The 25,365-nt window shown below is 44.4% G+C and overlaps 4 protein-coding genes across 7 annotated transcripts in view; 2 read left to right on the top strand and 2 right to left on the bottom strand.

The window, feature by feature from the left end:
- Positions 1–662: 662 nt before the first annotated feature.
- Positions 663–3,752, top strand: LOC131138801 (uncharacterized). The gene is made up of 2 exons (XM_058088041.1): positions 663–1,057; positions 1,139–3,752. The coding sequence occupies exon 2, from the start codon at positions 1,384–1,386 to the stop codon at positions 3,451–3,453; it is 2,070 nt and encodes a 689-aa protein (XP_057944024.1). The 5' UTR covers positions 663–1,057; positions 1,139–1,383; the 3' UTR covers positions 3,454–3,752.
- On the bottom strand, positions 2,869–9,498 carry vps26c (VPS26 endosomal protein sorting factor C). 2 transcript variants are annotated; one of them, XM_058088043.1, is made up of 9 exons: positions 9,350–9,498; positions 7,629–7,772; positions 7,309–7,458; positions 7,151–7,231; positions 6,020–6,094; positions 5,756–5,906; positions 5,519–5,671; positions 3,736–3,828; positions 2,869–3,631 (listed from the first exon to the last, which is right to left on the bottom strand). In XM_058088043.1, exons 1-8 carry the CDS (start codon positions 9,404–9,406, stop codon positions 3,746–3,748), a joined length of 894 nt encoding a protein of 297 aa, XP_057944026.1. In that variant the 5' UTR covers positions 9,407–9,498; the 3' UTR covers positions 2,869–3,631; positions 3,736–3,745. The 2 variants fall into 2 exon arrangements, with proteins under 2 accessions (XP_057944026.1, XP_057944025.1); XM_058088042.1 differs by lacking the exon at positions 2,869–3,631 and having other exon boundaries at positions 3,679–3,828.
- A 123-nt stretch (positions 9,499–9,621) lies between these two features.
- LOC131137817 (uncharacterized) lies at positions 9,622–12,664 on the top strand. The gene is made up of 2 exons (XM_058086150.1): positions 9,622–10,350; positions 10,438–12,664. The coding sequence occupies exons 1-2, from the start codon at positions 10,114–10,116 to the stop codon at positions 12,220–12,222; spliced, it is 2,022 nt and encodes a 673-aa protein (XP_057942133.1). The 5' UTR covers positions 9,622–10,113; the 3' UTR covers positions 12,223–12,664.
- ttc3 (tetratricopeptide repeat domain 3) overlaps positions 12,544–25,365 on the bottom strand; it is a 25,726-nt gene continuing 12,904 nt past the window's right edge. For 2 of the 3 annotated variants that reach the window (XM_058086149.1, XM_058086146.1), the window contains exons 16-45: positions 24,951–25,324; positions 24,732–24,875; positions 23,171–23,251; positions 22,897–23,006; positions 22,694–22,820; positions 22,115–22,234; positions 21,941–22,042; positions 21,788–21,880; positions 21,619–21,686; positions 21,021–21,163; positions 20,562–20,882; positions 20,218–20,487; positions 20,095–20,138; positions 19,752–19,805; positions 19,585–19,652; positions 19,351–19,506; positions 18,030–18,546; positions 17,781–17,849; positions 17,556–17,705; positions 17,331–17,470; positions 15,894–15,962; positions 15,704–15,800; positions 15,389–15,492; positions 14,603–14,681; positions 14,402–14,497; positions 14,074–14,222; positions 13,885–13,999; positions 13,665–13,790; positions 13,501–13,593; positions 12,675–13,304 (exon numbers count right to left, since the gene is read on the bottom strand). In XM_058086149.1, coding sequence (XP_057942132.1) covers positions 13,197–13,304; positions 13,501–13,593; positions 13,665–13,790; positions 13,885–13,999; positions 14,074–14,222; positions 14,402–14,497; positions 14,603–14,681; positions 15,389–15,492; positions 15,704–15,800; positions 15,894–15,962; positions 17,331–17,470; positions 17,556–17,705; positions 17,781–17,849; positions 18,030–18,546; positions 19,351–19,506; positions 19,585–19,652; positions 19,752–19,805; positions 20,095–20,138; positions 20,218–20,487; positions 20,562–20,882; positions 21,021–21,163; positions 21,619–21,686; positions 21,788–21,880; positions 21,941–22,042; positions 22,115–22,234; positions 22,694–22,820; positions 22,897–23,006; positions 23,171–23,251; positions 24,732–24,875; positions 24,951–25,324 — 4,187 coding nt within the window. In that variant the 3' untranslated portion in view covers positions 12,675–13,196. The other variant, XM_058086147.1, reaches the window with a different exon arrangement.

Genomic DNA, 25,365 nt, shown 5'->3' with positions numbered 1-25,365 from the left:
TGGTCTTCTTTCCCTTGTTGGTGTTGCACCACTTTAAGAGGATACCCCTCACAGCGTCAGTCATGTCGCTGTTCTTCATGGTCGATAGGCCACACAGCACCACGCAAGGCGTGCGCGCCCGAGCAAACACCTGCCTTAAATACTCCACAGCCTGGCGAAAGATGGAGGACAGGGTACCAACGCTGGACATACTGCTGCGGATAAAGAGGGTGGGCTCCGACGGCCACTCAGTGGCGCTCTGGGCCACGGACAAGGCTGAGGTCACCCGATGTTTCACCTCCGACTCCACCAGTGTGGTGAGCTCCCCGGCGCCCTCATACTTCTGGGGTGGGAGGTCGAGAGCGGCGGCGAACGTCTCTGTGATGCATTCGCTCAGCTTCGGACTGCATCGGTTAATGGCGTAATTTACCTGAGCCTGAGATGCTTGTCCACGTAGGTGCTCGTTGAGAGCGGGCAGCAGGCGGTTCATCACCTCGGAGGAGATCTTCTGGATCACATCACTGATGGTGTCGGCCAAGATGGCCATGGTTTCAGAATCCGGAGTACCCGCCACCAGCAGAGTCCACTGAGCCGCAGAAATTTGGTTGAAGCGGGTTTTCACCGCCTCCAGAATGGCGTCTACCTTCAGCAAACTTTCATCCTCCATCTCAGATCACGTCAGGGGTCCATTTGCACCGTAGAACCATACACACACACACACACACACACGGGGCGGTTCTGTCAAAATAGTCCCCCGCTGCAGCGTTGGCCTTGAACTTTGTTCAAAAGGTGACGTCACTACACGTCTTGCTGTGGTCTCCTACGATGTCCCTGCTGACATCACAGCGCGCACTGTGTTGTGCTTCTGTGTTTGCTCACCTACTCGGCACCTGAAACGATCGCGTTATTTCCAGCCATTGCGTTGAAATTACTTTCACTTCTGAGGTAAGCCCATCCATCCATCCTCTATGCCGCTTATCCTCACTAGGATCGCGGGTATGCTGGAGCCTATCCCTGCTAACATCGGGCGAGAGGCGGGGTACACCCTGGACTGGTCGCCAGCCAATCGCAGTCTAAGGTAAGTATTAGTTAAATATCAGTTATAGTTAATGTGGAGGTTAATACAGCAGAGATGTGACTGTTTGCATTTCGCCCTCAGAATCCACCTTTAACTGGTCGGATATGCAAGCTGCTAAAATAGTGAGGACACTATTTTTTCCCCCAAAAGTCCCATCCGTCTGTCAAAATCGGTGACATATACAATATGAGACGTGCATTGTTGGCGTATGACGTCACCCTTGGTTGAAAGAATACATCGTTACACCTGAGAACCCGACAGAACTACAATTAACTACATGGACCACAACCTGTGACGTCACAGCCGAGCCTTCGAAGTGATCCGTGATGGATGATGACAGTTTGCTTAAGGTGGACGCCATTCTGGAGGCGGTGAAAAGGCACTTCAGCCAAATCTCCGCCGCTCAGTGGGCTCTGATGGTGGAGGGGACCCCGGACTCTGAGACCAAGGCCATCTTGGTCGACACAATCAGCGAGGTGGTTCAGAGGGTCTCCTCAGTGGTTGTGAAGCGCCTGGTGCCCGCCCTCAGGGATCACCTGCGCGGACATGCGTCTCAGGCTCAGGTAAATTACGCCATCGACCGATGCAGTCCGAAGATGAGCGAGTGCATCACCGAGACCTTCGCCGCCGCACTGAACCTCCCACCCCAGAAGTATGAGGGCGCCGCGGAACTCACCACGCTGGTGGAGTCGGAGGTGAAACATCGGGTCACCTCAGCCTTGTCCGTGGCCCAGAGCGCCACCGAGTGGCCGTCGGAGCCCACCCTCTTCATCCGCAGCAGTATGTCCACTGTGGGCACCCTGTCCTCCATCTTTCGCCAGGCTGTGGAGTATTTAAGGCAGGTGTTTGCTCGGGCACGCACACCTTGCGTGGTGCTGTGTGGACGTTCTACCATGAAGAACAGCGAAATGACTGATTCCATTAAGGGAATCCTCTTAAAGTGGTTCAAATCCAGCAAGGACAAGACTACTGGCGAATACACCGACTCAATGATGGAAGAGCAAGCTCAATTGGCAGCAGTGGACATCACAAGGAGCATCATCCAGGAGACCTCTCAGATGTCAGGAGATGCTTCTGGCCATGTGGATGGTCAACTGACTCGCTTCAACCTCAACCTGAAGCTGGTCTCCGACAAAGTCAAGAATTTCTTCAAGTCGCAGGAGAAGCCCAGCGTGGATGGTCAGGTCAAACAGCGCAGGTTCCGCTTCTTCAAGTTTGCACGCTCGCAGTTTTCACGCATGCTGGGAGGACTGAAACGAGCCTTTAAGAACCAAGACGCATGTCTGGTGGCCCTCAAGTCTGACCGCCGGGAAGAGAAGAGCGTGCTGTCTCCCAGAGGGGATGCTAAAGGTGCCTTCAGGACCAGCACCTTACATGTCAGGCCATCACAACGTCCTGCGTTTGAGTTTGAGTCCATCCAAGACATGATGGCCAAATTGTTCGATGATCTCAGCAAGATGGATTCGGAAGCTCGCGACAAGAAAATTGCACGCTATATGGATGAGAATTTGAAGGGCTTTTCTGAAGAACTCACCTCTCAACTGTACGAGTACATCATGTCTTGTCACAGTGAAGTATACGAGGTGCCCTCCAGCCGCTCCAACACTCCTTTTATGGACTCGCTCCTGTGGGGGCGACCAGGTAAAAAACACTGGGACGGCCAGATCTTTTCTCCTGAAGTCTTGTACGCCATGACGGAAGACACAGTGTGGAGGTTCTTGCAGCAGCTGGTCCTCTGGCTGGAGACGGAGGAAAACGAGGAGACGTATGCTGATGATGTATCCGGTGCCGTGAGCGAGATCAACCAACTGGTGGTTACCGCCCTCAACACAGATGAAGATGCTGAGAAGGTGAAGCCTCCTAAATTGCAGATGACACGTGAAAATGTGGACACATCTGAAGAGGAAACAAATCTAGAAGAGTACTCTCAAGAGAGCATTTCAGCACCTTCCCGAACACAAGACATTTCTAAACGCCGTACAGAGACATTAGACATGCCGCTATTTAAGGAGTTAACTCAACTCCTGGCCTATACGCTGACCGCCAAGCTGGCACAGAGACTACCGAAGAAAAGCAAGAAGTTGCTGAAGAGGGACACCCTCCTCCTGGTAAGCGACCATCTGTCATCCAGGACCATGGAAGAAATCAGCCCCAAGCACATAAACAAAATCCAAACCATGGCACAGTTGGAGGAGGTGGTAACAGGTCTGGTCAAGAACCTCATGGTGGACTTCGGCACTTCGCAAAAGCTGGTGAAAGCTGTGAGGACGAACAATACGTCTTTCGATGACGCCGTCTTGAAGCATCTCAGAATTAAGCTGGACACCTTCAAAGATCTACCCAAGAAAAATCCATGTGTGTGCTGCTACCCTTGTCACCGACAAATCATAACTTAAAACATAAATAGCTTCTAATATATCAGCCAATCTTGAACAAAAGAAGCAGAAAGTTAACATAAATGTGGCAAGGAGCGTGGCCAGGTCATTGAAAGCAGAGTACGCATAACAAACATGCAAAACTACGACATTGTTGCTGAAAAACTGCATCAATAAATGTTATTGTCCGAGAGGAATCCTGCAAAAAGAAAAGCACATTCAATCATTAAATGACAGAAACCAGTCTTGAGAGGGCTTTATTTTGTTTTTTTATTCTAAATCTTTACTCTTGCTGACACTAACCTCTGCACACTCAGACTCTGCACAGCTTCAGAGGGAAGTTCTCTGTGATTAGATGGTCGTCGTGAAGTACGATGACAACGTTGACTTCGAACTCTACGGGACAAACGCGTGTTGTGGGGTGAGGGTGCAGCGGAGACGTGTCAACAGCAAGTATCTTGGTATACAGATCAAAAACAGTTGACATCACCACATCAAATATCACAACATTCTCATGCTTTTTAATAATCCATCTACCCATTTTGTACCACAATGCGGGTGGCCAATGCCAGCTGTCCTTCTATAGTTTCCTGGTGATAGACCAAAACTTGATTATTGGATAATAGCGATAGCCTACCTGGGTCATAAAGAGGTCAAGAAGTAAACTTCCCGTCTTTAATGAAATTCATTCATTTTCTACCGCTTATCCTCACAACGGTCGAGGGGGTGCTAGAGCCTATCCCAGCTGTCTTCGGGCAAGAGGCGGGGTACACCCTGGACTGGTCGCCAGCCAATCACAGGGCACATATAGACAAACAACCATTCACACTCACATTCATACCTATGGACAATTTGGAGTAACCAATTAACCTAGCATGTTTTTGGAATGTAGGAGGAAACCGGAGTACCCTCACATGCACAGGGAGAACATGCGCGGGTTTTTGTTTAGTGATAAAAAAAATATGACTCACAAAAAAATACAAAAATTTTAAAATATGTGGCTTTGATGGCTGTCTTTGTCTAAAAGGTTCCCAACCTCTGTTTAAGTGTGACACACACACAGCGGACGAGTGGTTAGTGCGCAGGCTACACAGCTAGGAGACCAGAGTTCGATTCCACCCTCTGGCATCTCTGTGGAGTTTGCATGTTGTCATGTTCTGTGCATGCGTGGGTTTTCTCCAGGTACTCTGGTTTCCTCCCACATTCCAAAAACATGATAGGTTAATTGCCGGCTCCAAATTGTCTATATGTGCCCTGTGATTGGCTGGCGTTTTTTTTCCACTGATCCAGCAGTAGAAAATGAAATAATGAATGAACACAGATAAAATCAGTTTATTAAATTAGCAATTTAACGAGGAACCTGAAAAGTCCAGTTGCGATGGATTCAATGCAGAATTTTAGCACAAGAAAAATAGAACGCATTGTGTTGGTGACCTTGGGAGCTTTGAAGGAACATGTCATTGAGCCTTGCTACATGTTGCCAGCTGAGAGGAACAAGCCCTTTTTTATATTTACACACCGACATATATATTTAAATGTATATATATATATTATATAATATGTATAAATATTTATATACAGTAAACCTTGGATATATCGGATTCAATTGTTCCCACTGGTTTTGTCGATGTAAGCGAAATCCGTTATATGCGTATACCGGAAAATGTCAGTTTTACGCATATATCGGATTTATATCCGGTATATGCGTAAATCGGATTTTATCCGTTATAAAAAGGCACTTCCTTGACTATGTTTCCAATGTACCTGGACGCGCAGGCAACGCTGCAAACGCTGCAAATGACGTCGTATAGCGGCCTGTCACGATTCGGCGAATCGGAGCGCCACGATGCGGCCATCCGATATATGCGAGGGAAATTTAATGGAAATGCATTGGAACGGGACTGGAGATTTTGTCCGAAATAGGCGAAATCCGTTATAAAAAATCCGATATATGCAATGAATTTTTATTGGAAATGCATTACAGAAAAATCGGTTCTTTTTTATCTGTCCGTTGTGAGCGAATTTCCGATATATCCGAGGTTTACTGTATATTTAAGACACTGACATTGCTAACAAGTCCACTGACCGACTTTGAAGTTGGTGGTCTCCAGGGTGGGACAGGTGAACAACCTGGGAAACACCATGTAGATGGGAATGGGCAGTCCGCGGCACACATCACCTTCAGCTATCTGGATGTTCTGGATCTCTGTGGCGTCTCGGGCGTAGCCTTCAGCGCAGCCTAAATCAAATGACGTCGAGACACTTGTGTTTACTAAGAGAAACCGAGGTTCTCGCAAGAGGGAGCTGGGGGTGGGGAACTCACCGCAGGTCTCCACTCGAACAAGCTGTAGTTCGATGCTCTTGATGGGAACGTCAGAGGAGTCCACCACTACCTCGCCAGTCAACGGTTGGCTTATGATGCACGTGGTGGAGTCCAGGTGGCCTCGGATTAGAAACTTGGGGAGTAAACTCCGCTGTGGATAGAGACAGGAAGATGAGTGTACAGCCATGAGCTCTACAAAGCGGGAACAAAAAATGTTATATAAATAATGTGAATGTTAAATGTTAATAAAAACATTTCTGGCACCTCGCGGATGTTCTGCAGGGTGTCTGGAGTGATGGTGAAGTTGATCGGGGTGGCTGCAACCTTTGCTTTCTGTGGCTAAAAAAAATAAGAGTTTAACACAACAAATACCTGCACATAGTGTCAAATCCCCCAGAAATTCAAAATATAAGAAATGTTATTGAATTCAAAACAACAACAAGCTACAATGCCAAGGATTTGGTTTATTGGCAGAATTGTGTGAAAACCCCTACGTCCCATATAACCTTATAGGCTAGAATACATGAGATTTTGGTGTGGATCATTTATAATTCAACAGAGAAGCAATAAATGTATATTAGTATGACGGTAAACTGTAGAAACTCTGAAGTCAAACAGCCCAAAAGTGGTACATTTTAGAGTAAAAACAAAATTGTTCTTAAAACATTTTAAGTTCAGTTTAAGTTGAAACCATCATCACAAAGTTTGAGCAAATCTTCAGAGAATTCAGCTCATAGAACATCTAAAGAATTGATGTGATGATAACCACAGAAAAGAAGGCAGGAAGATAAGAGTTCATAGGAAAGGGTCTGGTTAGGCTTGTCACGATAATCAAATCAATCGAACGATAAAAAAAAAAAAATCAACAATTTTGCCAGGCTCTATAAATTGACATGTGCACAGGCTGGATGACAGGAAGGTTGTGAAGTTAGTTGCATGTTAGACATTTGTCTAACCGTTGCTGTTAATTTCACTTTGGCAGTCGAATATTCAACTCCATAGCAACAGCGGCAGTTCCCCCTCACTGTGCCTGGACTGCTCGCTCATGGTGCAGTGAACTCGTACAGGGAGTGTCACTCTTATCTTATCCAATTTTATCTTTTATTGGATTTTATATGACTTAAAATATCAAAGATTTTGTTTAATAGTTTGCAGGTCATGTGACCGAGGCACACCAGGTTTTACATGATTTGATATCGTTTACATTTTAAAAAAATCATGGAGTTTGTTCTAAGGCTTCAAGCGCATGTCACCACGTTAATTAAACCACTTCATATAGGTTGTATTGGTCTAAGAGTAATAGTCTGTTGGAATGAATGGAGAGTGAACCCTCCTCTCAACCATTCAACCTCTTTTTTTTTAGTTTTAGATTATAAAGTGGTTTATGTCTCTTACCTGACTGTGCACAATGAACTCACAATTCCTGCTCAGGTCTTTGGCCAGCAGGGAGCGCTTCAAGTCACAGCGGAGGGTGTACTGTGCGGACACACAACAACACAACACACGATTGTTTCTTCAAATGTTTCTTTATGTGGATGTATCCCTGTGCTTACCTGGATGTTGACAAAGACTCCGTGGTAGGTTTCGTACAAGGTTTTGTTGCCTTTTGTAGTCAGAGGGAACTCAAAGGGAATCTCTGTCTTGCCCCCTGGGATTTTCCCCGCCTTGGCCACCTCAATGTTACAACTGATGAGCTGAATAGGCTGCAAATGAGAGCGCAATATTAAAACAATGAGAATCGTGTTAAACACGATTTGATAAGCTCACTATTGACTTAAACATGTTTTAGAAATTGCCCTGCACAAAACTAACAATTCCCAATGTGCAACAGTGCAGTACTGGGTATTTCACTCAGTTACTTTGTGCATTTTACCTTGACAGACTTGTAGAAAGCCTCTATGACGCCCACACTCTTGGAGCTCAGCTGCAGGTTGACCATGCCATCCATGCTGAGGGAGATGCCGTGATGTTGCACAGTCTCCTTGCAGGACAGAACAATGATGCCGGCCACAGACTCCTGCACAGGATGTGCAAATGTTTACCACCTGCAAAAGCTCTTTTTGCAGCTATTGGCCCATACATACTACTGAGATGAAACCAGGGAGGCCCCTTCCAAAATGCAGAATATGTGCTCTGTGCAGGGAGCATATTCTCTGCAAATGTGCAAAGGAGGTGCATCGGAGCACCAAATCAGTCCAATGCAGGAGGAGAAAAAAAGACGAGTAAGCTGACATCTAAGCGATGGTCAAATCTGCCACAAAGTCATTCGGAGAGTCCCTGGTCCCTAGGTTACCAATTCCTCTTCAATATTGTATCTGATTTACACTGTGTCTTTAACCACATTGATTCATACGACTGCTTTGACAGTCTAGTCCAGGGGTGGGCAAATATTTTGACTCGTGGGCCGCATTCAGTTAACAAAATTGTCCACGGGACCAGAACATATATTTAACACACACTGTTTTATACTTATAATTTTCCTTGAATTAGTTTTCTAATTTTATCTGTAAAAGTGTTATACTATCAGCTGAATGTTCATATGTCCCTTTTTTCAGGAGCAATTTAAACATCAGACCACATGCTTACATGACCACTATGTCATTTAATTTAATTTATTTATTTTTGCTAAATAAGACATCCGACTTGCAAGTCATGTTGCCAGTTTGTATGTCAAAGTTGAAATACTTATATAAAGCAACTGGCGGGCCGGATTCAAACGCTTGGTGGGCCACATGTGGCCCCCGGGCCGTAGTTTGCCCACCCCTGGTCTAGTCCCACCTAAAGCCTTTTAAAATCATGGATCAGAGCTTCAGGACAATAAAAAGGTATGAAGGATGTAAATTCACGTTAATATCAATGGCAGATTAAATTTCATAAAAATCTGATGGTGCGAAATATGTTGATTTTGCGCTGGAATTACTGTGTACATGCAATTTGTAGTGCAGCGTGGAAAAGTATCCAATGTGCTGCTGCATTGCGAGTGTGAGGCTTCCATTGGAATTATGACACTTGATTTTCTTCCCTGGACTTTGATGACCCCCAAAATTAATAGTTACTCTGCTGATCTTTAAACAAATGTCACAACCTAAGTTATTACATATTTTGTAGTACGGTTGTACTTGCCGAGGTCTGTAGGTTGATCGCAGTTTCTTTTCATATAGTTTTATTTTGCAGAATTTTATGTACTCCTATTACTCCAAATAATGCATCTAAAGAAATTCAGGTTAAAGTCAAATACTATTGTCATACAATTTATGCGTGCAACCCAAAATGTACCTTTAATGTACACACACCTTACAGGTCCAATACAGGAACCTATACATGCAGTGTTGTATTGTGTTGGGTATCTTACCGGGAATTAAAACCCTAATAACATTTTTGCAGCGACATTCACACAGTGCGGGTGTACCCAATACTTTAGCCGGTTAGTGTATGCGCAGAAGCTATTTTCAGTTTTCCAAAAAGTCAAGTTCAACGTTGAAACGCAAATTTCAGCGTAAAGAAGCCAATCAGCTGCTTGTCACGTGCCAGGGAGACGATACTTCGTCTGGCTAAGGTTGTTAGCTAGCCGGTTAATAAATGTGACATACTTACCCCCTCATGGTAGACTTTGTTCGCTCTTTTAAGCCGTATGTCCAACGTGACGCTCATCTTCGGCTGCACGCGTCAACCACCTGGTTTAAATCGCTGGTTACATACTCCTTCGTCAGAGAGTAATTTGTTGGTTACTTCCGGGTTATAAGTGGAAGCAGCACATATCTCACCAAAGGCTTCCTGTATGTTTGTTTCAACATAAAGGCACGGTTATACAAATTGAGATTCTCTACTTGGTATTTCCTGGCACGAATTGTGTAGTAATGTAGGTATTATGCTTTTGTCGTAATGGGTCTACACGTGGGACTAAATACCGAACGCTTTTCGGAGACAAGGAGAAGACAAAATTGAGTCATACGTTTATTTTTTGAAAAGTAGTAGAGAACGTGTCATAGCGAAAATGATGAACTAGGTAAACCTAACTTTGTAAATGATTATTGATTATCCTACAGAGAACGAGTGAATTACAAGTGGTGGACAGTGACTTAAGTTAATAATTACTAATACAAGGCGTGCTCGCTGTGACGTCATCAGGAGGTCGTGGACGACCACAGCCAGGAATCTGGCGCTGGCTTGTGATGTCACCTTTTGTACAAAGTTAACGGCCGACGCTGTAACGGGCGACAAATTTGACAGAACCGCTGCGTGCGCTCCTGTATATGTATGGTTCAACGGTGTGTAATGTATATAGTGGATGAACGAATGGACAACTCGGCTCACCTGTGACGTCACATCCCTGCTTGCAACAACCGAAGTCATTCGAAATGGAGGATAAAAGTTTTCAGAGGCTGGACCTCATTCATGAAGCGGTAAAAACACGCTTCAGCCAAATCTCTGCAGCTCAGTGGACTCTTCTGGTGGCGGGAACCCCGGACCTGCAGACCAAAGCCATCTTGGCTGACACCATTAGTGATGTTATCCAGAAGCTCTCCTCTGAGGTAATGCATCGTCTGCTGCCTGCTATCAGCGATCACCTGCGCGGGCAAGAGTCTCAGGCTCAGGTAAATCATGCCATCGACCGGTGCAGTCCAAAGCTGAGCGAGTGCATCACCGAGACCTTCGCCGCGGCTCTCGACCTCCCACCACAGAAGTATGAGGGTGCCGGGGAGCTCACCACACTGGTGGAGTCGGAGGTGAAACATCGGGTGACCTCAGCCTTCTCCGTGGCTCAGCGATCTACAGAGTGGCCGTCGGAGCCCACCCTCTTCATTCGCAGCAGTATGTCCAGTGTGGACACACTGTCCTCCATCTTTCGGCAGGCTGTGGAGTATTTGAGGCAGGCATTCCTTCGAGCGCGTACGCCATGCATGGTGCTGTGTGGCCATTGTACCATGAAGAAGAACGACATGACTGACGCTGTGAGGGGTATCCTCTTAAAGTGGTGCAACAAAGGCAAGAAGACCAATGATGATGTGGACCCAGTTGCCATAGAAAGCGCTCAGATGGTGGCAATGGACATCACCAAGAGCATCATCCAGGAACCCTCTCAGGGCTCAGGAGACACATCTGGCTGCATGGAAAGCCACTTGTCTCGCATAAACCTCAACCTGAAGCTGATCGCCAACAAAGTCAAGAATTTCTTCAAGTCGCAGGAGAAGCCCAGCGTGGATGGTCAGGTCAAACAGCGCAGGTTCCGCTTCTTCAAGTTTGCACGCTTGCAGTTTTCACGCATGCTGGGAGGACTAAAACGAGCCTTTAAGAACCAAGACGCATGTGTGGTGGCCCTCAAGCCAGAGCACCAAGATGAGAAGAACGCACAGTCTTCCAGAGGGGACACCAAAGGTGCCTTTCGGACGAGCACCTTACATGTCAGGCTTTCGCAGCGTCCAGAGTTGAAGTTCGAGTCCATCCAAGACAGGGTGGCCAAGCTGTTCGATGAGTTCAGCCAGATGGAGCCGGAAGCTCTTGAGAACAAAATCAAGCGCTATATGGATGAGAAGTTGAAGGGCTTTTCTGAAGAACTCACCTCTCAAGTGTACGAGTACATCATGTCTTGTCACAGTGAAGTATACGAGGTGCCCTCCAGCCGTTCCAACACTCCTTTTATGGACTCGCTCCTGTGGGGGCGACCAGGTAAGAAACATTGGGACGGTCAGACCCTTTCTTCTGAAGTCTTGTATGCGATGACGGAGGACGCGGTCTGGAAGTTCTTGCAGCAGCTGGTTCTCTGGATGGAGACTGAACCACAAAATGAAGAGACGTACGCCGACGAAGTGTCCGGTGCCGTTAGCGAGATCAATAGACTGGTGGCGACCGCCCTCAACACAGACGAAGATGCCGAGAAGGTGGTAACCCCCAAAAATAGGCTCCTTGTGGTGGAGGACAACACATCTCCCAAAATGGACTCTCAAACGACTTTCTCAGCAGTGTCGGGTTTGGCCACTCCCCAAATACCAGCAACGTCGGGAACAGATGTTTCAAAAAGCCCATTGTCGAAGTTGTCTCCTGTGTGGGAGCGTACCCCTTCCTTCAATGCAAAACTGACACAACTCCTGGCCTACACGCTGACTGCGCAGCTGGGACAGAGCCTCCCAAGCAAATCCAAGAAGTCTCTGAAGACAGACGCCCTCCTCCCGGTCATTGAGCATCTGTCATCCAGGGCCATGGAGGAAATCAGCCCCCAGCACATCGACAACATCCAAACCTTGGCCAACTTGGAGGAGGTGATCACGCCCGTGGTCAAGAAGCTCCTAGTGGACTATGCCTCTCCAGACAAGCTGGTTGAGGCCGCGGTGGCGAATGAGCCATCTTTCGATGACGCTGTTTTCAAGCACCTAAAAGTCCACCTGGACGCCTTCAAAGATCAGCCCGAGCCCAATAAGAGCCAGAGCTTCTTTTCGTCTGTGACCAAGCTCTGCTTTGGCTCCAGGTGACCTTGTTTTCAAGAAGCCCTCTCCTTCCCAGGACACTTTTAGGATATCGGACTTTGCCAACAACACTCGCCACTCTATATGTAGCATCCATGTTTCACCCTGACACATTTGCTCTCCTTGCTTAGACATCACTTGAAAATGTAGTTTAAGCAAAGACAACATGAGCTCTTTCGCATTTAAGTTTGGGAGAATATTTTCACTATTTGCATGTCAATGTAAGGTGTGCAGTAGTGCCCCTGCATGACGCTGGACAGAACAAAGGAAACTCTGCTGCTAGGGAAAATGTTGTCAAACATTAAAATAAATAAATAAAGAGGAATTCTGTGTGGTTGGGGTGGGGATAATCACAGATGTAATACATTTTAACCAGACTTTTATTCGTCATAAATTGTAGTTTTAACGACAAAAGTGAACTCCTACAGTTCAAGGTTACACTAGAACAGGGGTTGGCAACCTTTACTATGAAAAGAGCCATTTCACCCACTTGCCCACTAAAGAAAAATAGCCTGGAGCCGCAAAACGTTGTATGTTTAAAACAACATTGGAGGGGAAAAAAAAAGACGAGTTGGAGTACTCTTGCTAGTACTGGAGATAAACTTTTGTTTTTAAATGAGCTCTAATTTATTTTTTAGAATCGTCAAATAACTCATTAATAATAATTAATAACTCAAATAACTCAAAGTATTACTCATTTCCCTTCATGTTAACCTGTCAGAGAGAACTGGATAGCATCCTGTCTGCTCATTCAGTCACCAGTCAGAACTCAGTCAGGATGCATTCATGGTCTCACACAAAGTTGGATTTTTGTAAACTCATAACAAAGACGTGCATTTTCACCACACGGGTGCTAAAAAATATTCAAGCATTGCAAAGGGAGCCGCAACAAAGAGGCTGGAGAGCCACATGCGGCTCTGGAGCCGCGGGTTGCTGACCCCTGCACTAGAACATAAAATAAAAAAAAAAAAAAAAAGTCATCACGGTGCTTGGCGCCTCCTACCAATCAGCAAGGGGAAGTCACTCATCAAGGTTCGCTTCCTGCATGTGGGACAGCTACTATTTTCCTTCAGCCACGATGTGATGCACTGAACACAAATACAATAGTACGATGAATAGTATACACATTTATAACAATATAGTACAGGTATTTAAGATTCTTTTGTAACGGTGGTAAAACTAGCGCACATGCTTCAACAGTGATAAAGATCGTATGCATTTAATGTTGTGTTTTTAACCAAGCGCCCATCAAACTACTAAAATTAATTGTCTCCTTCCACTCACCTTCTTATGGAAGGTGTGTCTGCACTCCAAGACACAGTGGTCCAGCTGGTTCATTTCTTCATGGCAGATGATACAAGGGTCGTCCAAGTTCAGCTGCAAATCACACACATTTACAAACTAACATCTTACAAACTAACATCAGCTTACCCTACTTTTGGACTTACCGCAAAGGTGTCCTGTGGTTTTTGGTTCTGGCCCCGCTGCCACACTGAGGTTGAGTCCACCGGAGGGGGCATTGCAGAACTTCCTTGCTCTGTTGTCTTGGATGTGGCGCCAGCTCTGAGCTTCTCCTGAGAGGACACACATACATGCACACACACAAAGCCGGTGAAACTTAGTATTAATCTAAGACCCTAAATCAGAATTTAAAATCTAAAGCTCTACCTGATGTTTCAGGATCAGCTGGCTCACTCCACTGACCACATCCTGTAAGCCCATGCTGCTAAGACTGCCACCATTGGATGAACGCAACTCCTTAAAAAACCTCATTAAATCCGGCCTAAAAAAAATTGATAACCTATTAAAAAGTGGCAACATTTTAAAGAAAAAAATGCTGAGGCCAGCTTTTATCACCTGGTGTAGTTGGGGAAGATGGTGGCCAGGCGCTCCATGGCCTTGTCGAACACTGTGTTACTTGCAGGTGGAACGGGTCTGGCCAGGTGTTGAGTGTCAGTAGGGGGAGGGGTGGGTGCCATTCTAAGGCCAGCCATATCAGATGAAAGCTGCGACGTTCACAAAAAGGCGGTAAGTCACTGCTATTTTTAACATGTGACATTAAAATCATTAAAATGTTATCTAAATATTAAAAAAATTCATTAAAATGATTGAAAAGGTGTGTATAACACTAAGTTAAGGCTCCTCTCATGCAAGATCATTTATAAGTGTTCACGCTGCATCTTACCAGAGAGACTTGGGGATCAGGCTGACTGGTGTTACTGAGCACATCTTTAACCCTTTTGCCAGATTTTACTTGCTCCATTTGCTCCTTGTACTGAGTCTGTGGACATAAGTCATGTCTTTCAGCACGCCGGACGCCATATAGAAAAACTAAGCAAAAGCACAACTCATTTCCATCTTTCGGTCAGAGGGAGGATGCACACACCTCAACTGTGGCGATTTTCTTTTCCAGCTCTTGCATGTTGGTTCGCCAGTTTTGTCTGCTCACTTCCAGGGATGGAAATCTGCCAGAGGAAACCAACGCCCCAGCATCACTCACATGTTGACAACTATGACGTTATGACTAGGGATCGACCGATATGGTTTTTTTTTCTGGGGCCGATGCCGATTTTTTTCCATCACCCTTAGCCGATGGCCGATTTTACTTGGGCCGATACTGCTTTTGATCCCTCAATTTACATGAAAAAATGACCACGATAACAAATATTACACGTCTCATGTTTAAACAAATATTTATTGAAATGTAAACGCTGAACACAGTAGGATTCAGCTTTCTTAAACACATTTAAACGGCATTATCAACTTTAAAAGGAATAAATATTCAACCATGTGCAAAACATTTCTGTCGTAGTTTAAATTTATCTAGCATCCATGTGATGACTACTCTTCTGCAGCGTGACGCCCCCCCCGCCTCCACACACACAAACACATCATACTGACACAATTTAGTACGATATATAAAATATTTCTCTCATCATTAAAGTTGGTGTTGTGCACGATAAAGACCTCTCATAAGCAGACACGGCTGCTCCAATTCCTTCTGTGTGTGCGTGTGTGTGCTCTGAGAGAGCGGATGCCTGACTGTAAATCATGCGGTGGAAAAATACATTGGCGAACACCCGCGCGTATCAGCCAATACCGATACAAGGAAAAAACGCAAATATCAGCCCGGTATATCGGCCGATCCTTAGTTATGACTTCTGCTACTTACCGCTGTACATTTTCATCCAGCTTGGCCAGCAGCACCTTGGCGTTTGCCCGCTGACTGTGAAGGCTGTGCAGACGCTGATCCCGGCCGCTCTCCAAGATGGACAACTAATGGAGGATAAATTATTACAGTTGAATTTGTAGTATCATACAATTTACTCTTATTCACAATGGTTAACTTATTAAAGATGGTGATCATGGAACAGTCTTCTCCAGTGGTGAAGACAGTACTCAATGTGGAGCTTTTCACTCTTTGACAAAATCCTTTTAAGTTTATACAATATAATACAATTCAATGTGGCTGATGAGCATATTTTACCTGAGCGGTGTGGGACCTCTTGGCCGCCGCGGCAACCGAGGCTTTGCGGCGCTTGACCTCATCCTCCAGACTCATCTTCTCTGCTGCCAACTGATTGCTTGAGGATCAACAAGACACCAGTTTGGCAAAATCAAAACATGCTTACTATCATCACATTCAAAACAAGTTTTCACCATGGTACAACATGTACCTCAGCTCGCAGAACGCGTTTAGCTCCTCCTCATAGCTGGCCTTCTTCTTTCTGATGTTTTTGGTTAGACTGTAAGCAGACAGAGCGAAATAGGTCAGGGTATAGTAAACGGGGAAGCAGAGGTAAGCGACGCTTGCTAACACCGTATTATGGCGAAACAAATGGGACAACTCACCAAAATAAAAGTAAAAAAAAAAGAACGCCTTTTACAGGTGGACTGGCTGCCAGGACTATGCGGGTCAGATTTTCTCTTTTTCGAATGAGGAATGAAAAAGCGGGCTGTGTGGTTAGCGTGCAGGCCACACAGCTATGAGGACGGGGTTCGATTGCCCCCTCGGGCATGTCTGTGTGGACTTTGCATGTTCTCCCCGTGCATGTGTGGATACTCCAGTTTCCTCCCCTATTCATGTTAGGTTTATCGGCGACTCCAAATTGTCCATAGGTATGAATGTGAGTGTGAATGGTTGTTTGTCTATATGTGCCCTGTGATTGGCTGGCGACCAGTCCAGGGTGTACCCTGCGTCTTGCCCGAAGACAGCTGGCATAGACTCCAGCACCCCCGCGACCCTCATGAGAATAAGCGGTACAAAATGAATGAAATGAAATGAAAAAGGACTGCTAAAAAACAAGTCCCAAGCCATTTTTCAGAAAAAGTGTGGATTGAATGTGTGGTTTAACTGTACATGTGGTAGATTCTTTTTTTGTGTATTTTCATTTAGACAAATACAAATATAGTGCCAGAACAGGCTGCAGCAAGAAAAGGAAACAGGGAAGTAGTGTGTGTCTCTCACACACACACACACACACACACACAAGATACCAATCAATCATATCAATAATATAAACCTCAATATATACCTCAACTCGTCATGTTTTGGACGACGAAGTGTGCACATGTGATGGCCAAGGAATGCTCAGGTCATTGGTGTGTGTTCATGAACTGGATTACGGCCACAACAGGAGCCGGTGTTATTTTTATGATTGTTATTATTACCATTATTATGTTAGTGTGCTTGAGATATAATTCAAAACCTGTAATAAATCTCAAGATAGTGTGCCTCACCCAACATTAAACTAGTGACCAGAGTAAAATACTACATAACATTGCATATTGTGAATATTTGACTAATCTGCATTATGACCACAAAACAGCATGATTTATTTATTTATTATTTTTATTTGTTATTTGAAAAATGTGACGCCACAAAATTTAACCAGTGATGTGGCGAGGGATGACGGTATATCTAAAACACCTCAAATAAAATTATGACATGTGTAAAAATGACAGCTAGGATAAACCACATGAAAATAAGTACAAATAAAAATAGGCACTACATATGGATGTAGCAGCTCGAGTGCCAGGGGAAGGCTAAGCCATTGAGGGATTTAAAAACAAAATAATTTTATAAAATGAATCCTAAAATGTGTGGACATTACCTGGCTTGCTCCTCCACCAGCTGATCTATCTCAAGCTTGAGTGCCTTCAGCACCTCCTGGTTGGCCTTCTTCTCCTTCTGGTCCTTCTTGATCTCCTCTTCCAGCTTCTGCTGGAACAGGGTCAACTCTTTGTCCGTAACCTTGAAATGGGTGAGAAAACAACCAATGTTGGACTGGACACAAGTCACTGCAAGTCATTCATCTAATTGTTCTAGCCCAGCTGACCTGTATGTTGGTAGTGATCTCTTGGATCTCGCTCTGCAAGGCTGACAGGCACTCCTTGTGCCTCTGGTCAACTTCTTCATGGTCATTTGCCATTTTATCCATTTTCTCCTTCATTTCCTTAATGATCTTGGCCTTTTTGTTGAGATCACCCTGGATTCATGGTGGGCACCGGGGTTTAAAAAGAACCAAATTCAACAATGTCGAGAGAATACAACTCCCACTTACATGGCAGCTCTCATAACGTTCCAAAGGCTCTGTATTTATCGCCACACTGTCCTTAGTCACCGGACAAGTCTGAAGGAATGCAAAACAAAGCAATTTAAAAGACATCAAAAGTTGCATAGTCAGTGACATTGAGCTGTTAAGTGAAGGGTGAAGTTTGATGTTGGCATTTTTCACAACTGAAATAGTGATGCAGTGCTCAAATGTGCGATGGTGGTGGAGGGCGGGGTGTAATAATGAAACAGCTCTGACCTGTGTTTCAGAATGTTGCTTCAAAATGACCTCCTCAGTCGGAGTCAAATTTAATCCACTTGAACAGGAATATGTTTCCCAGGAATCGTCCACTTCAGTCGTATAAAGATCCAGGCAGTCAAAGTCGTTGGGGGAGAGCTTGGCATCATCCCAGCTACTAACATGGCCTCTACCGACGAGGGGGAAGAGGTCATCCATATCAACAGGTAAATGGCGAGTTGGGAAAGGGTCAACGTCATAAGGATGTGGTGCCGAAGTCTGAGTTGATGAAAATATATTCAGAGCCTCCGGTAGGTGCCGTTGATGCTGCTGCTGCTGCAGGCTGACGGCATGCTTGGCTAGGCCGATACGACTCCCCATCTTTATGAAGCGAAGGGACTCCAAAAAGAAGGGCTCAAAACCGCCCGCCTTGTCAATCTTTGCATGAGCCATCGGTGGGAAGTTTTCCATCTCCTCAAGCAGCAGGGGATCGTCAGCGGGGAGGGGGCCGTGTGCTTCCAGAATTTGTGCAAAGTAGCTATATTAAGATGAAACTTTATTAGTGGATAGTAAAAATAGGTCCTCCGTTATACAAAATTGACTGATTAGCAAATTTTCTAATTAGCATTAAAGGGGACATATGTTTGTTCCCACTTTTCTGACCTATAAATGTCGTTACAATGTTGCCTTCTTGTGGTAAATGATGCCCAAGTTTCAGATAATGAGGTTAACACATATGGAAGTGAGCCCTGAAAGAAGTTTGGGGTGGCTCAAAACGTTAGGTATCAGAGGGCGTGGCATAATTGGCCCTTTGTGATGTCACAATGGAGCAGACCTCCTTATAAAAAGGTGTGGCTATTAGCCAGTAGCTTTGCACTTTTCAATTAGCGTTCCAAAGACTATCCATTTAATATCAACCCCTATACCCACTATATTAGGAAGTGTGGTTCATTCATAGTCAGGAAGCACTTTGAGTGTGTGACCAATCAAAGCAGAGTGGGTGTGCCCAGAGGCGGGCCATGGGTGAAATAAATTTAAATAGAACACTGGCAGGAATCACAAATCCAAGGAAATACAAATGGAATCGATCTATAAAGTTTTCTGTGTGGGTTATTGTGTGTAGCTGCTCTATAGGAGTCAACAACTCAATACAAAGGGTTGAAAAATGAGCGTAATAGGTCCCCTTTAAAGCTAAAATGATGTGTTCCCAGTAGGGCTTGCTAAAAAAGCACTCAAAAAAACTGTAGTTTCCAGAATCATAGCTAGATTTTGGCCAACACACTTCCAATACACACACAAAAAAACATCTTCATTTGAGCTTACAAGTGATGCTGCAACTTACTCATACATATTTTCTTCAGTGGGATCAGGATTGTTGTCCAGAAGCTTTTTGAAATCCCTCTTGTGTCTGGGGCCGCTATACTGGTCCTCAAACTCGGCCACCTGCGCTTGGAGGTGTCTGGGAATGCTGAAAGGTTCGCTTGGGTCGAGGTAGTATCTGTGGACAGAAAAGCGGGGCAGAGTTATGAAAACGTCTTTTTCACCCGGCCCGCCACTATCTGCAGTGCAAACTTACATCGGATCTTCTTGGTCCCACTGGTCTGTTGGCACTAAACTTTGCCACCCGGACCAAACAGGAAGACCCTGCGGAGAGAAATTCAGAGTTTCCCTACTGGAGATGACCTAAAACATGTGTGGGTGTTCTTGCCAAGACTTGGCAACGCAACACGTCCATCTTCAAACCTTTTGCTCTTTCTTCTTCTTCCGGCCTCGACTCTTTACACCCATAGGAAAACTCTGAAATGAGACACTTCATGTCAATTTCACTTTCAATAGCTAAAAAGACATCATCAGTATTTGCCACACTTCTTTGGGTATACTTGCACCATCTAATGCATTAATTTTTTATAAAAATCTGAGGGACATTTTGGGCTGTTTGTTTTTTGGAATACAATTATATGGCAGGGTGAATTAAATGGTGTTTAACACAGGCTGCAACATCTAGTGAGATCAGGAAAAGAACTGAAGAATTTGTGATGCAAGTTCTGTGGTGCAGGTGTACAGTAACGTGAACTGGGTGTCTTACACTTAGATTTTGATCAGACTTTTTAAGAACTGAACAGTGTCCATCTGGAAAACACAAACAGTAAAGTTAAAAATGTGACAGGTCAAAAAAATAAAAAAAAAGACGTAGATTGTAAATACATACCAATCATATCAAAATATTCATCCAGTAAAATGTTACAAGAGACATAAAGGTCCTTATGCTCCTCCAGAGTCCATATAAAGAGTCTCATCTCATGTGGTGCTGCCCGTCTCATGTATTTATTGAGGCCCTTGTTTGAAGTAAATTCTGGGTTTGTGACAATCCTCTCAGAAATCATCTCCTGCAGTGGAGCAAAACTCAACAGCAAAGTCAGGTCTAGCTCTTCCAGGTAGCCTGCGTTGCGCTCAATGAAGGATTTTGCGGCATTCAGATCTGTAAAATATATATATTTAAAAAAAAAACACACTAGCTGGATGGTCATCACTCTACTAACTAAATTAATGTACCCGCATCGTTGAGCCGGCCCGCCCAGTGACTGAGGTCCACGCTTATATCCAAAGAGTTGGACAGCAGTTGGATGAAGACACGAGCCCAAACACGATTCTTCCTCTCCAGCAACAGCGCCACAGCTTGATCAAGCGTCTCCACCTTCTCCTGCTCCCAGTTCAGGATCTTCCCGGCCAGCTGGTTCCCCCGTACAGAGTCCAGTTCCAGCCAGGGCTTTAGGCAGGTGCTCAGGGCCGACACGGAGAGGCCTTTTTCCTGGCGGAGCAGCTGCATCATCTGACTGATCTGTAGGAGTACTCTATCCCGGTACAGCAACCAAGCTGATCACACAAGAGAATGTTGCATAATGTTACCATGCTTTAGTGGCGATGTAATATTGTACACAGCAGAAACAAAGCTGGGTCAGCTGTTTGGAGACGGCAAGCTACAATGATGCCGACTATGTTTTCACACTGTACCTTGTTGCTGGCTCTGTGCTACGGACTTGTTTTTGGCCGGTAGAATCTCTTCACCAATAGTCAGCTTCTCTTCAGAAGTCAGCTTATTATGATTATTCTTTGTCTTCAGGTGACCTTCCTCCTTTGACTTCAAGTTCTTCACTCTGAAATTGAAGAACGTGGGCTATTTTTCTTTTTAATACAGTGAAACACAAAAAAACAGTATGATATCATTTTCCTCTAATTGTGCAAAACTTAAATGGGAGAATTATTATTAACAATTACTTTAGAGAGACTGTTTTATGCAAGGATTGTGCATTCTTGTCTGCAATGCACATTCAACTGCCTTGTATAGTACGTGTGCTCTATAAATAAAACTTGCCTATGTGGCATTTCCTGTCCTTTTGTGGTTTGTTTTATCGATTTTGACAACCACAAATGTACAATACAGCAATAATGATAGAGTTAATGATACAACACATGTTGACATAAAGAGATCAATTTTCTGTCCATAAGGACTGAAGCGGTGACTTTACTAATAAGGTGGACCGCGTCTCAGACAAGTTCTTTACTCAACATCACCAGTAACTTGAAAAATGTGGAGGAAAAACCAGCTCACCGAGTACAAGACTTCTGATTCACTTTTGGTTTCCTCTGCGTCTGCGGCTTTGCAATGTCATTTTCAAACTAACAAGACAACCAAGAAGCTCGAGTCAATGCAAAATGCAAAAAAGGAATTTTAAAAAAAATCGAACAACAACTCCTGTAGACCAAAGCGGAATCCCTACCTTACATTTGACCAGGCCTGTTGGGTCAATGATTTTGATGCTACAGATTTTACCAAAGCAGTCTGGAGTCAGACATGGTTGTTCCAGAAAATCCTACAAGTACAAGAACTGTGTTTAAAGAACATTTCCACCGTAGCCTTTAAAGAATGTTACCTTATCAGTCTTTTCAAAGGGCGATGAGGTCTTAAGCGTCTTCCAGCAAGCACTGTGGTATTCTATCAGGCACTGCTGGCTGCACTTTATCTGAATGAAGCCCTGTTAAAAAAAAAAACATTACAACATTTAACATGTCTTTTCTATATTTTAAAAGTAAATGGCTGCACTTACTTTAAAATCCGGGTCAGTGAAGTAAATATTCTTGCACGAGCCGAGGCATTTCCCAAGTCGACAAGTGGCATCGGGCATAGGGGGAAATTTGCATAAAGCTATAGAATCCTCCAACATTTTCTATAAAATGAGATCGGAGAATTCAGTTTAAAGGAGAAACTGCTTTGATGCTCTGCACAAATGAAGTTCCTAACGGATAAATAGTTCTTAAGCAATACTCAGGTGGCAAAGTCACCATAAATGCTCCAATGAATGCCTCTACTGAATTAAACACCTCCTCCTACAATCCACAAGAACTTCATTTGAAGGCGCAAGTGTGGTCAGCAAGCGTGGTCAGCAACCAGCAGCTCGCTCTCTCTCTGCATGCATGAGCTGGTTTTAGTTGGCGTTACATTTGCCATGAGCAGTCAGACCCTTACTGCTTGGTTCACTTGGCTGTGTTGTGCAATATAGTCGTTAATAAATGATCATGTGATCCAAAAGATCTGCGTCTTTCTTCCCACTTTGTCATGTACTCCAAATCATTATCAAAGTAAAAAATTTAGAAGTAATTGAGTATTTATGGTCTGATGATCTTACATTAAAAGGTTCCGGCTGGGTTTCTTTAACAATCTCTTTGGTTAAAGGCCAGGTGAGAATACCCGGGGTTATGCGATTCTTCACCATCTGCAGAGAATCCTCAAAGTATTCCTGAGCAACATCAAATCTGATTTGAGAGGAGAACAATATGAGTCGACATGGCTTGAAAGTACCCCAAAATGTAATGTTAGTATGAGCTGTACCTGTTCTCTTTGAGATAAAGCCTCCCGTGGGCGTAGTAAACCAAACACTGAAAAATCCTCTCCTCATAGGATTTAATCTTCTCCAAGAGCCGTCGTGCTTCTGCAAGTTCCTGTTGTACAAAAGCGGAGACTTTCCATTGAGAATATTCAAAGTCCAAGGTATTTCCCGCCCCCATTTCAATTTTTTTTTTAATGTTAAATCATCATAGTTGAAAAGATGAGTACAGGTGTATCCCAGTTAGTATTCCCCAATGGCTTAGGTTTCTGGAGTTACCTCAGTCTTGCCAATTTCTGTCAGGGCTGACACACGGCCATACAGCAACAGCTGCACATCCAACGCTGAAAGACCAAGGTCCTATTAAAAATAAATAAATAAATATAGGGGGATGTTAAATACAGGTCTGGACTTGTCAGTGGTGCAGCATCCATCAGGCAGTGCAGGACAATATAGGGCACAAACTGAGAACACAAACGTTCCTGTTATCTACGGAGGCATCTATTTGCTTTAAAAAATTGTCATCAGGTGGTCCTCTGGTTATGCAGGAGTTTCTTAACTAGACTGATGTATGTAAGTCACCCACCGCATACAAAGAACACCATGACAGAAGAGTATGACCCACAAGGGCTCACTCTCTTCGTTCTATGGGACAAACGCGCCAATGTACAGAATGAACCCTCTTCCTGTTTAGAGGCGGGAGATGAGGAAAACAGACACGCATGCACTTGGAAATATATTGAGGCCGGCAAAATTATCAAGTTCATTTTCACTTATTGCGTGATTAAGTCAATTTCGTTATTGTCCCGGTCCTTCCGCGCCCAACACTTTTTCAGAACGAGAAATCTTGTGCGCCCTATTAAAGACAAAAATGAAACAATAATAAAAGTAAAAGCCATACATAAATCACACCATAACAAGGCAAGTAGGGCCCTGAAATGTTCACCTTGAGAGATTCGTAGAATTCGTACAGAAACTCTGGTGAAAATTGACAGTTTTAATGAAATGTCTTAATTGTGAGGATAGGGAACGTATGCGTGGAAATATTTCCCCAGTGTTCAATTGTGAGGACATCTCTCAAAAACGAATGCGCCCCCTTCACAAAGTAAACATGTCAAAGCAGCCACCTGAAACGTCGACAGAAAAAAATCTGAAATTCTGAAAGGAAGCTGGTTAGGTTGGCTTAGTTTAGCAGAGCATTCTAGTGCAGCTGTGTGCATGTAGCACTGTACCGAGTGTTTTTACACCATGTTGTGTTTTATCAGGTTAATGCAACCAAGCATTTTAGGATGCCGCTGATGTCGTCCAAGTTCTGAGTGAAATAAGGATGAGAGCCACGACTGGAGGAGGCACGTTTATTCTCGTCAAAGCTCGTCCCGCTTAATACCCCACACTTTAAAACAAGAGTGCTGCATGGCACATTATGTCTAACTGTGCTAATAAAATAAGGGTGTCATAAACGGCTTATATTAATAAAGCGATTTGAACCATAAGCACGGACAGAGGTGGTTGAGAATTTTGTAGGAATGTGTGCAGAGGCTGACATCCCATTTGAAAAGTTAGCGAAGCTACAGCCGTTTCTGAAATACTTGATACAATTGTCCAATGATGTATCGCATCAATAACTAAGGATTTTTGCATTTAATTAACGGACATCTTATTCATTGACACAAATAGCACACTCTTTGGTGGTAAAATACTAAGTGGAAAAAAGTAAATACTGAATTCTAAAACATTACTCAATTTAGGAACAGAATTTGAGTTTTCTCATTTTACATTTGAATGTCTCAGTAATCAATTTTGTTGTACTTCTGCATAATGACAATGAAATTCTGATGACCTTGTGTGAGTTGGTGTCCAGTAGGGCCAGCGCCTGGCCAAAGCCTTGCTCGGCGTTGTAGCTGCACAGGTTGCTCAGGGCAGTGTGGGCGTCATGCACAAGAGATCTCAACTCTTTGCACATTGCAGCTTTATTTACCACTGGCTGCAAGAACAACAAAATAACAACATTATTTACAGTCGGGCTGTCATTTGGACTCTTAAAGGAAATCATTTTTACCTGCTGTTGGTTGGGTTGAGTCTCTCTGCTCTTGGGTTTCTTCTTGGGAGTTCCAGGCTCTTGCGGTGCTGTCTTTTTTGGAGTGCTGGGCTCTTTAGTTGTGGCGCTTGCCGTTATCTTTTTTGGGGTGCTTGGTGCTTTAGCCGCAGCTGGCGGTGCCATCATCTTTTTTGGTGTGCTCGGTGCTTTAGTCGCAGCAGCCGGCGGTGCCATCACTTTTTTTGGTGTGCTGGGTGCCAAAGCCGCAGCAGCCGGTGGTGCAGTCATCTTTTTTGCCAAGCTGTGTTCTTTATCTGCGCCGGCTGGCGGTGCAGTCACCTTTTTTGCTATGCTGGACTCTTTAGTGGCAACTGGTGGTACTGTAGCCTCTTTAACTGTTTACAAGACAAAAGCCGAATGAGTGTATGTACTGTGA

The sequence above is a fragment of the Doryrhamphus excisus genome, chromosome 11, assembly GCF_030265055.1.
Source record: "Doryrhamphus excisus isolate RoL2022-K1 chromosome 11, RoL_Dexc_1.0, whole genome shotgun sequence".
Lineage (NCBI taxonomy): Eukaryota > Metazoa > Chordata > Actinopteri > Syngnathiformes > Syngnathidae > Doryrhamphus > Doryrhamphus excisus.
Note: the sequence above shows the minus strand (reverse complement) of the source record. Positions and strands in the feature narration are given on the sequence as shown.

What these genes read in the sequence shown, in the direction of transcription:
- LOC131138801 (XM_058088041.1), top strand. Translation starts at nt 1,384, where the DNA reads ATGGATGATGACAGTTTGCTTAAGGTGGACGCCATTCTGGAGGCGGTG.
- LOC131137817 (XM_058086150.1), top strand. Translation starts at nt 10,114, where the DNA reads ATGGAGGATAAAAGTTTTCAGAGGCTGGACCTCATTCATGAAGCGGTA. An exon ending in GGCAAGAGTCTCAGGCTCAG is followed by an intron (nt 10,351 to 10,437) that starts GTAAATCATGCC and finishes CTCCCACCACAG; the next exon opens with AAGTATGAGGGTGCCGGGGA.
- vps26c (XM_058088043.1), bottom strand. Translation starts at nt 9,406, where the DNA reads ATGAGCGTCACGTTGGACATACGGCTTAAAAGAGCGAACAAAGTCTAC. An exon ending in ACAAAGTCTACCATGAGGGG is followed by an intron (nt 7,773 to 9,349) that starts GTAAGTATGTCA and finishes CATCCTGTGCAG; the next exon opens with GAGTCTGTGGCCGGCATCAT. An exon ending in GAGTCTTTGTCAACATCCAG is followed by an intron (nt 7,232 to 7,308) that starts GTAAGCACAGGG and finishes GTGTCCGCACAG; the next exon opens with TACACCCTCCGCTGTGACTT.